This window comes from Berghia stephanieae, chromosome 7 (genome assembly GCF_034508935.2).
Source record: "Berghia stephanieae isolate SIO BIC M18660-M18661 chromosome 7, UCSD_Bste_1.3, whole genome shotgun sequence".
In the NCBI taxonomy this organism is placed as follows: Eukaryota; Metazoa; Mollusca; class Gastropoda; order Nudibranchia; family Aeolidiidae; genus Berghia; species Berghia stephanieae.
Genome location: NC_088366.1, coordinates 60,076,459 through 60,088,524, shown reverse-complemented (window position 1 = coordinate 60,088,524; position 12,066 = coordinate 60,076,459). Strand labels below are relative to the sequence as shown.

Genomic DNA, 12,066 nt, shown 5'->3' with positions numbered 1-12,066 from the left:
TAATTACTTCTCCTGACATCGTTTTCCACATCTCGCATTATACCTTCAGTGTAAATGCTGAACAAATGGGGTGATAGAATACATCCCTGTCTTACTCCTTTTGTAACTTTGAACCATTCTGTTGTTCCGCTTTCTAGTTGTACCGCTGATTGTTGGTTCTCATAGAGGGATCTTATCATGTTTCTAATTCTAGGATCAAAGTTCATCTCCAGGAGAGTTTCCCATAGTTTCTCATGATTAACACAATCAAAAGCTTTCGAATAGTCTATAAAACAAGTGTGGAGGCCAGAATTTACTTCTCGATGCTTCTGAATAATTTGACGCAAATTGAATATGTGGTCTCTTTTCCCTCTGTTTTTTCTAAAACCTGCCTGGGTGTTACTGACTTCTTCTTCCAGTTTACGTTCAATCCTGTTCATGATAATTTTTAGAAGGATTTTGCTTGCATGACTGATGAGTGATATTGTTCGGTAGTTGGAGCATAGTTGTAAGTCTCCTTTCTTAGGCAATGGTATAAAAATTGCTCTCCTCCAATCTGAGGGCCAAATTTCTTTCTCCCAAATTTTCGTACAAAGTCTTAGATATACTTCAACTCCTTCATCTTCGCTTGCTTTTATCATCTCAGCTTGAATGTTGTCACAACCTGGACTTTTCCCATCTTTAAGTGATTTAATTGCCCATTCTATTTCAGATTTTAGAGGTGGTAAGCTAGATTCTTCGTTTTCATTTTGCATGTTGTTTTGCAAAGGTTGGATTTCGTTTATTTGGTCTTCTGTGTACATATCTTCACAATATCTTTTCCACCTATTTGCTATGTCTTCTGCTTCTGTGAGGGGTTTACCTTGCTCATCTTTTATCACCCCTATTCGTGATTGAAAACTTTTTGTGATGGTTTTTATTTCATCATACATTTCCCTGGTCTTGTTTTCTCTCTGAAGGTCTTCTATTTTTCTGCATTTTCTTATGAGATATTCTTTCTTATCCGTTCTGCACAGCTTTTTCACTTCCTTAGCTATCTCTTTGTATACATTGCTATGAGTGCCATGAGTCGTCTTTGCGTCTTTCCTCTCTTTGATTTTGTTTAGTGTATTTTCACTCATCCATGGTTGTTTTTTGCCCCGTTTTTTAGGAAGGTGTTTGTCAGCGGATTCCAAGTATATTTTCCTTGTCTCATTTGCGATCTCATCCGGTTCCTCTTCCTCGATATCTTGAAGTAGCAGTTGGAAACGATTCTTTTCTTCAATCGCAAATTCTTCATTGATACTGTCAACTTCGTATCTAATAGGTCTTGTAACTTTTTTCTTCATTTTAAGCTTCAGTTTCAGTTTTGATATCAAAAGTTCGTGGTCTGGTAATATTACCATCATCATTACTACCACAATCCTCACCATTACCACCACCACCATTACCACCATCACCCATCACAACAGACCTCCTTACTACTACGAAAATTCCCGTAGAGCTACGGCTAAATCCCGAGCTGGATATAATTAAGGTTTTTAATTAAATGCCATTTCTTGAAAACGAAGTTCTGGTGCGAGATCTATTACATAGAGTTTTAAAAAATGTTCCCCACGCATTATAAGGACAAACTGGTCATTTATAATGGTAGTTAAAATGTCTACGATGTTATTTACCCTGAAAACTACTTATTACATTTTCCTATTTCAAGTAGGCAGGTCTGCCATGATAAGTATCAGTTCCATAGTCAAAATAAGACAAACAAAAATAACTTTGATTTTAATCAATAATCCATACAATTTGATGACAACATACATGAAAGTGAGAAAAAAGGTAAATGAAAGGTAAGACAGAGGATAAAAAACTTAGTACTTTTAAAACAGAAGGTTCAAATCAGATTTTATATCAAATTCCAAACGGGTCAGCATTTTGTAAAGATGGGTCACAAATGATACGTATTCACAAATATAACTAGCAACGATTGAGTAAAATAATGTGATGGGAGTTTTGAAAGTTCATCTATCTATTCCCTTTACCATTAAGTGACTTTTTGTATTTTCTTCATAGGAATATGCCTTCGATATATTTCATGGACAATATATCTATAATGATGAAATGGATGGAATCGAGGCACTCGAAAATAAAACAGGGTTGTACAAAGTGTTAAAAAACGGGACTTGTACACTAGAGTAAGTATATTTAATGTATTACCGTACTGATAATGATGATGATGTTCGTATGGTCACTGATTATGATAACAAGTATACCAGTGACTATGTAACATTTGTTTTTATAACTACGGTGACAATCATATTGTTATTGATTAAGATTACAATAATATGGACGATTATGCTGACAATCATATTAATGTTTAAGACGACGATTTTATGAATGATTATGATGCCCGTAACATTGACGACAATGATAACATTTATATTTCACCTTAAAATAATTTTATGACGTTTAAGTTTAATGTTTATTATGAAGTATTAAGTAGTAACACAAGAAGTGATCAGGATCTAACGCGGGAAATATGTTCATGTTTCAACGATGTGTAAACTGTAGAAAATATCATAGGAGGATAATGGGAAGGGGATAATAATAAAAAAAAGTTGGACGTATTACTACCTAGCTTCATATTTATACCAATAAACTTCATTAAATTGTTTAACTCACTCAATTCTAGAGATTTTTGCTACTTTTCAAAATTTGAAAAAAAAATGTATTAAAAATGAGCATGTACATAGATAGTTTCATTCAACTATCATTAACATGAAAACTAAAAACTTTAAGCTTTGAGACTACGCCTATAATTTGTATTATAATAATGTAATAAATAGGCAAGGGGTAAAAGTAACCCGGGTAAACTACGAATATACTCGGTGTTATGGTTGAGTGAGTTAATGGTAAATTATAACATTGGTTCAATTGTGGCCTCTGGAATATTATAACACTCCTAGCCTGCAGGACACGTTTTTGTTCATCTGTGTCTTTCTATTCTATTTTGCTTTCAATTTTTATGCGTCAATATGGATTTTGATATGGTTAATCGTGTGACGGTGTTGTGTTTAATTATCTGAAATCAATTTTAATCTCTAACAAACTATTTATGTGATATTCTGCACGCTTCGTAACCTTCTTTATTTATTATAAGCTTTTAACACTATCAATAACGACCTACTATCAAAAAGTTTGAAAATAACTTTCGGCATTTCTGGTACGACACTCAGTTGGTTTAAACGACAAATTGTAGTTGTATATAGTCTAAAGTCCGATCAAATTCCTTAAGAATATGGTGCCCCACAGGGGTCAGTTCTTGGACCTTTGCTTTTTTTTTATCTACATACATCCAGTTTCAAAGGTTATCAGTGGCTTTGGCTTGTCCAACCACCAATATGCTGATGACACTCAGTTATTTGGATCTGCATGTACTAAAAACTTACAAAATGTCATTAGTACATGTGAAAAATGCGTTTTGGGTGTAAGGCATTAGATGGGTAGGAACAGGCAAGGTTGAATGACGACAAATCGGAGGTGATGTATTTACGGAACAGAAGATTTTGGAACAAAGAAGTGTCAATAGATATTGTTGACAAGGTCAAAAATCTTGAAGCAATCTTAGATTCGGAATTGTCAATGGACTACCAAAATAAGACAATGATTTAATCATTGATGTGTCATTTGAAAAAAAAGTAGATCTATTCGACAGTTCCTTTCTGAGGATGTTACCAGGAAACTTATCGTTTCTCTTTTATTTTCAAAGCTATTTTTGGTGTCTCGGAAAATAAGCTCAGGCTGCTGCAGATGGGTCATAACATTGCTGCCAGATTCGTCTTTCGAAGGCGGAAGTTTGACTCTGCCACATCTCTCCTTCGAAGATTACACTGGCTGCCTGTTGAGAAAAGGGTCAAATTCAAAGCATGTGCCCTAGTTTATCGTTGTCTGGATAAACTGCTCCTCTCTAGCCCACAGAACTCCTAAAGAAATGTTCGACAACCCGACTTTTGCGTTCCTCCGATGACACCACCCGTTTGGCTATCCCCACGCATCCGTACAAAGGCGGGAACAAGGACCTTTTCTCATTTAGGTCCGTCTGTATGGAACACCATTCCACAGAGCATCCGAGAATCCAAATCATTGTCTGCTTTCAAGAAATCCTTGAAAACATTCTGTTTTGATGTCATGTACTCTCTATATTGTTTTGTGTTATTGTAATTTAAAGCGCCAAGAGCCTTATTGTTGAGGATATCGTGCGCCTCAATAAGAGTCTATTATTATTATTATTAATAAAATTATATCTTTATGTTGTCCACAGCACATCAAAAAAATTTACACTATCAAAGAATGAGACGAAATGCAAATACTCAGAAACATACAAGTTTGTCTTTGAAAGCTGTTACCTCTATGGTGATGTTGTGGTGGAAGGATGGAGATCTCAGGTAAATAGTTTTCAAAATTGTATGAAGTTAGTTGACTCAGTAATTTGTGTCTCTTCTTGTAATAATATTTCAATTGCGTGAATTACAGTGCTCGGACTGGTGATGATGGTCAACAAACCTTAATACTGGGTTGGTTTCTTATTGATGAAGAAATTTTAATAAATTTCGCCACTCTATTAATGTGTTAATGACTAGATACATGGCTTTCCGCTGTGACGGATATTGTAACAGTGCTATTGCTAAAAAGCTGACATTCATCAAGAGAGCCAAAATGGCCATTGCTGTCGCTTCTCAGTGTCGCTTCTCACTTGGTGGACACAACAAGACATGGTGAAAACTTTGCTTATCATTATCAATTATGCACTATATGTCCTATCATTGTCAATAATTTTGTCACATTGTGTGCTGCCACCTAACAAGATAGCTAGATTGTTGCAATAGGTGGCAAGAACGGTAAGGAAAAGAGGGTCGTGTGACATGTTGAGAAAAGTTTGAAGGGGAGAAAGGAGCCATGTGGTATGTAGTGTCAATGTTGAAACGGATGAGAGGAGGTCATCTGGCATTTTGTGTGAAGATTGAAGCGGAGGAAAGGGTCACCTGGCATGTTGTTCTAAGATTAAAGAGAGCGAAGGGTCATGTCGCGTGTTGAGGCAATATCTAAGTGAAGAGAAGGGGTGTCTTCAGGCATGTTGTGGTAAGATTGAAGAGGAGAAAGGGGTCATCTGGCATGGTTTGGAGTAATTAGGGAGGAAGGAAGAGGTAAAATAATTGCAGTAAAATTGAAGAGGATGTGAAGGGAGGGGGGCATCTGGTAGGGTGTGTTTAGATTAAAAAAAGATTAGGAAACTTAGTGGCATGTTGATAAAAGAGAATGAGCGGAGTCGCCTGGATGTTATGTCAAGATTAAAGAGAATGAGAGATGATGGTAATCTGCCATGTTGTGTCAAGCTTGAAGAGGATGAGGAGGTCTTGTGGCATGCTATGGCAAGATTGAAGAGTAGGAGAAAGATCATCTGGCATTTTTTGCTAGGATTGAATAGGAGGGGGGAGTCATTTGGCCTCTTGTGAAAATATTATGAGGATAAGGGGGTAGGTAATGTGCTTGTTGTGGCAGCATTGAAGACCAGGGAGGGGGTCATTTGTCATGTTGTAACAATAATGAAAAGGATGTAGGGGGTCATGTGAAAAAATTGAAAATGAGTAAAGGGTTTACCTGACATTTTGTGGCATGTTTAGAGAGCACGTATGGCATCATCTGAAATGTGGTGACAAGATTGAAGGGGAGGGATAGGATTACCTGAAATGTTGTGACAAAATTGAAGAGGAGGGATGGGATCATCTGGAATAACAAGATTGAAAGAGGCTCGTCTTAAATGGTATTACACGTTTGAAAAGGTTGAGTGTGGATCATCTGGAATATGGTGAAAAGATTGAAGAAGAGGTAGGATCGTCTAGAATGTTGTGACAAGATTAAAGGGGAGGGAGGGGGATCATCTGGAATGTTGTGACAAGCTTGATGAGGAAGGAGTAGATTATCAGAAATGTGACAAGATTGAAGGGGAGGGAGGGGGATCATCTGGAATGGTGTGACAAGCTTGATGAGGAAGGAGTAGATTATCAGAAATGTGACAAGATTAAAGGGGAGGGAGGGGGATCATCTGGAATGGTGTGACAAGCTTGATGAGGAAGGAGTAGATTATCAGAAATGTGACAAGATTAAAGGGAGGGGGGGGATCATCTGGAATGGTGTGACAAGCTTGATGAGGAAGGAGTAGATTATCAGAAATGTGACAAGATTGAAGGGGAGGGAGGGGGATCATCTGGAATGGTGTGACAAGATTGAAGGGGATGAGATGAGATAATAATCATCTATCTTAGACCATAACAGGAATGTTGTGACAAGATTAAAAGGAAGAGATAGGGTCATTTGGAATGGTGTGACTAGATTAAAAGGGAGGGAGAGGATTATATGAAAAGTTGTGACAAAATTGAAGAGACGGGATGGGATCATAATAGGAGGAAAGTAAGGGGGCTCGTCTTAAATGGTGTCACAAAGTTTGAAAGGGAGGAATGTAGATCATCTGGAATATTGTGAAAAGATTGAAAAAGAGGTATAGGGATTATCTTGAATGTTGTGATAAAAATAGAAGAGGAGGAAGGAGGACCAGCTGGACTGTTGTGACAAAATTGAAGAGAGGGAGGGGGATCATCTAAATGTTGTGACAAGATTGAGGAGGAGGATTGGGGGGGGGTATCTTGAATGTTGTCAAAAGATTGAAGAGGAGGGATCGAGTGATTTTGAATGTTGTGACAAGATTGAGAGGATTAGCTGGAATGTTGTAACAAATTTAAAGAGGAGAGATAGGTCGTTGAATGTTGTTTCAGTCTGTCGAATGTATGTTAACAATTGGTCAGTTGGGATAGAGTGGGGACTTGGGAAGTGAAGTGGAATTAAACCAGAGGCGAGAATGGCCCCTGAAATTATGTTGATATTGGTGTTAATTTCGAAATATGCTGGCCATGTTGAATTGTTACCATTCCAGGACGAGAGTGAGCAATATTTTTGTCAATATCGTCAAAAGACGAGTTGAAGTGGGTTTGAATCTGATGAGCGAGAGAGCGATGAGATTAGCTCGTTTAATGTAGATAGTCATCTTGCATGTTTTGACAGGATTGAGGAGGGTAAAGAGGGGAATGTCTAATGAGACACAATGATTTTGAATTATACTAATATGAAAACTTTTTTTTCATCAACAGACTGATAGTAGCCTGATTTTACTAAGAAGAGATAAGGACAATGGTAATTGCTACAGAGCTGTTGAAGCCAGAGTTTATAGTAAAAAAACGTATTATACAAAATATGACGAAGTTAAAGTTTTCAAAAAAAGTGATTATTTTAATAGGAAGTTCCGTAATTGTCAGAGTATTTAAAGAAGAGAATAAAGTTTGTAAACCGACAAGAGATAATGTGACAGCATCGAGGCATAAATTGTTATTGTGTTTGTGACCAATTGACAGTTTTTGTCTCAATGGAGTAAAAAAATTGACCCATAATTTATTTTTATCTTAGGCAGTAGATACCGTCTTAGACGTAATTACAAAACTAGCAATACAGAGAAGCACTAACATTTTTCTTCTTCTTCTTCTTCTTCTTCTTCTTCTTCTTCTTCTTCTTCTTCTTCTTCTTCTTCTTCTTCTTCTTCTTCTTCTTTCCCCTCAATCTGTCTTTATAGCTTAATCTCAAATACATGCAGGAATGAATCATTTATCTGTGACTAAAATCAAATTTTTTATCGTTTATTTCAATAGGTTTGTTGAATTCACCTTCATTAATTCACATACTTGACAAATTGATGTTATTGACAAGAAACATGATAAATGCATTTGTAATTTGTTTTCTTTTAAAAGATAATATAGGGAGAAATCAAAATATATATGCCCCTATATGACAATGATGTTGGAAATAATGAATAACGATATTGATATACCCACAAAATCTGTTTTGAAAAGAAAGAAAAGTGACCATGTCACACCTTTGTTTAAGGTCTCATTTTGGCTACCTGTTAGATTTATTTAAAAAGTCGTAGTGTGCTTAAATTATCCAAATGAAACTTGTGCTTATACATTAGATCTTCAAAATATATAAACTCCTTAGCGTGCAACAGTCAATTACGTTGATGTGTTTCCGCCAAGAATGGATCAAAGACTGCTGTCTGAAATTCCTTACTATTCATTTTATAAAGCGGGGTTATGGATTCTGAATCACATTTTAAATAGAAATTAAAATATTTCATTCTACTATGAACTTTGTACATTTATGATTAATTTGATCATGAACGATTTTCAATAACTTCAGTATTCTATGGAAGTAATTTTCGAATTTGCATTGTCGTATTGATATATTTTTCCTTACATTCAAGATTGTGTCCAGCTGTCTGTGAATGATACAATACAAGCTATATATGAGATTTTGTAATTAAATACTATTGTTTTAGGCATTTAAAGGATAATTCCAAAATTCAGCCTTTAATAAGATAAGATAATATGAGATAGGATCAGATAGTTTTATAAGATAATATAAAAACTTATCATATGATATGCTCTTTAAATTAACTTTAAAAATTCTTACCGTAGGTATATAAATTGTTCGTGTTTATAAAGTTCTTTAACTTATGCGTTGAGAATTTTGAAATAGGGAACTTCTCTATGCTGTTGCAGGACCCTAAAAGACCTGTCTACTTGAAAATTTGAAAATTCGTAAATTTTAGGAGATAAAAATTTAAACGGTCATGTGACACCAATATAGATAATTTATTGACAACTGAATAGTAAAGATTAAAAGGGGAAAGTAATTGATTTTACATGATTAGACTGCGGTTGTTTTGTATTTTTGAATTTCGACGTTTTACAATATTTATCATTTTATATCATAATATTCATAAATAGCCCAATGGAATTTTTATTAATTACCCAGTGAAATTGAGACTTATCTGTATTTAATTTTATGACACCAAAAGTGCCATAAATTGATAAGATTAACATTATATTTAACTAAAATGTCAACTTTTGCCCCCCGATTTCCTTCTATATTTGTCTATGAAAACTGTTGTTCGGGAATAAACATCCTTTTCACCTCTTTAAAGGTCAATTAATTGTATTGTATGTTACAAAATTATCTTGTAAAACGTTTTTGAATCGTCTCAATTTGTTCGTTGTGTGTGTCATTGTGGAATTACATGTGGGTGTCCCTGATATTCACATATATACGTGGAATAAAAGAAAACAAATTCATCTATGATTACGTGTTAAAACTTTGATTTTTATTATATGGAATGTGTGTTTTGAGGTCTATGCGTATGCATATATGAATGTGTGTGTGTGTGTGTGTGTGTGTGTTGTATGTGTGTGTGTCAATCATGTTTAAATTTTCAAGTAAGTTTGTTGCTTAATTTTACCACCTTTTGTATTTAAAATTTAAAGAGAAGAATTATCACAATCCAAACAAAAATAATAATAATTCCTAGCTCTGAGATTTCAAGAACTAAAACAAAAAATTTTGATGCCAAAAAGGAAAGGTACTCTGTTTTATAGAATGCCTTTCCCCCTTCCTACTTTTAAGGACATTTCCCAAACAACAACAGCAAGATTGATTCTTCGCCCATTACTAAGTATTGACCAATCAGAATATTTCATACCATTTACCCCGTTTCGTCTCCTTGTTTATTTTCATTTAAAGCCTGAGTGAGATACGATTAGTACATGTCAAACGGAAAAATAAGTCAGGCCCAGTCAGTGAGTATTTCTCACAATATTTTGACACACTGATAAAGGAATTGCAACGTATAACCTGACGACACGATGCATTTTTTCAAACATCTATGTTAAAACTATGAGTGATGCTCGCTCAGGATCTGTGGGCTCTTTACTCCGGGTGATAGTGCATACTTAAGGTGGCTTTGGGTCTTCGGTTCACGGTCAGCTGTTGATTTCAAGGCCAAAATATACTTTATATTAAATTTTCGAGTCAAACATTAAATAACTTAAATGTTTATTCGACTAGTTTTAATGAAATATCCGATAACTGGCGTAATTTTCCAAAGTCTATGCACTGTATGTTGATTGAAGAAAGGAAGGCTCATACTATAAGATAATAGTTAAAAAGGCATTCATGTCGATAGCTTGACAGGTCACAGAGGAACCATCAATTGGTGCGATCTATATTCATGTTTTCGTAAAACCAAGTCATCAATCACATGATTTGTTGCTCTCCGTAGATTGGATATTTCTTCACACATGTAAACACGCTGCTTTGTTTATGAAAGTTGTAAACATACCCATGTGTCAAGCTGAACAAAATGACCAATCGTGATGTTAAATATTTCAAAAGATATGAACACTGTTAACTCTGTGAGTCACTTTGAGCACATTTTGCAATGTTACCAATGACCTCGAGCACATGGAAAAGTAATATAGATCACCCCCATTTAGTAAAAGGAGGTATTGAATTAGATGAGATCAATATCAGATCCTTTACTCAATTTACAGTATATATATATAAGGTCATTCTAAAAGCTAATACTGGATTATACATGGGCGGGCTTATATATAAATACTGTTTTATTTTAACTTTATTTGTTTTAAACAGCACATACAATCATAAAACATGAAAAGAAAGCTTGGAATCTCAGCTACGAATCGTACTATTTATTTTTTCCGCATAATCACTATCAGGGGGTAACACAAAGCTGCCAACCCCGAACTAGTTGGCGCATGCCGTCAAAGAAGAATCCTGGTGATTTTGCTCGCCACCATCAATGAACATCTGCTGCAACCTCCAAATCACTGTTGTAACAACGGTTTCCTATCAAATATATCTTGAGCTGGGGAAACAAGAAATTGTCAGATTGAGCAAGATCCGGACTAAATGCAGAGCTAGGGTTCTGTGGGGTCGGGAGTATGAACCGAATTGGACAACTAGTGTAGGCTCGAGCATTGTCGTGCTGCAATATCGAATTTCTATCACCTCGAACCCGTGCGAGATGAGAATCATTCAAATCGATCGATATTAGAAGGACGAATTCTTTGGCCAACAATTTAAATATGTGTATTTCCAGAGTGCCAAACAAAAAATGAAGTGAATAGAAAAGTTCCAGAGGACAGAAGAGTAAAAACTTTTGCGGCGATGGGAGGTCTAACCGTAGCCATCGTTAACTTATTATAGCCTGACACTGAACAAAAAATGACGTCAAAATGCCAGTCTTTGGCCACAAAAGAAAACAAATCGTGAGTTGTATTCAATAGTTCAACCAATGGGACCACTTGTTTCCATGAGCACTACTAACGACAACTCACTAGGCGGTGCAAAAACCAAATAATGACGTCAAAATGCCAGTCTTTTTGGGTTTCAGTGTCAGGCTCCAATTTAACTGACTAAAAATGACGTCAAAGACAATTCTGTGTCCACAAATCATCAGTTGTATTCTCTTACATATTTGTGTTTAGTTATTTATCTCCTGACGAAGGCCAAGGGCCGAAACGTTGTTTGTTTTGTTGTTCCCTTATATATGAGTAACATTTACGCACTTTATCTGTCTGTCCAGTTGTATTCAATATTTCAACCAATGGAATCATTTGTTTTCCTAAGCATCATTAACGACAACTCACTAAATACCGCACAACCCTTTAAAAAAATTGCCTCAAAATATAGGTCCTAGTCTAGGACTTACAGTTTGACGTCATTTTTAGGTTTGTGTGGCGTCTAGTGGGTTGTCGTTAGTAGAGCTCAAGGAAAGAAGGGCTCCCATTGGTTGAACTATTGAATACAACTCACGACTTGTATTCTTATGTGGCCAAAGACTTGTCTTTTGACGTCATTTTTGGTCAGTGTCAGGCTTTAAGTTAACGATGGCTATGGTTCTAGTGTCAGGTTATAAGATAATGGCTACAGTCTAGCCCATTACAAGACCGCTATGGCAATTCTGCCTGGCCACGAGAGGGACGCTATGCAATCGACGCCATCAGCCATGTCACGTTACTGTAGAACGAGCTTTAAGTTTCAATGGGATATTAACATAACATAACATATGGTATAAGGCAAAATAGGATAAGATCCCTTGAAGGCCCTTAATATTAATCGTAATGCCATAAATCTATTAATTAAAGATTA

At 35.8% G+C, this 12,066-nt stretch overlaps 1 protein-coding gene across 3 annotated transcripts in view; it reads left to right on the top strand.

Moving 5' to 3' along the window:
* The window catches only part of LOC144977593 (uncharacterized), a 109,280-nt gene extending 100,082 nt beyond the window's left edge, over positions 1-9,198 (top strand). For all 3 annotated transcript variants that reach the window (XM_078922973.1, XM_078922972.1, XM_078922974.1), the window contains 3 exons: positions 2,029-2,150; positions 4,277-4,400; positions 7,158-9,198. In XM_078922973.1, coding sequence (XP_078779099.1) covers positions 2,029-2,150; positions 4,277-4,400; positions 7,158-7,331 — 420 coding nt within the window. In that variant the 3' untranslated portion in view covers positions 7,332-9,198. The remainder of the gene's footprint in view (positions 1-2,028; positions 2,151-4,276; positions 4,401-7,157) is intronic.
* Positions 9,199-12,066: the final 2,868 nt, after the last annotated feature.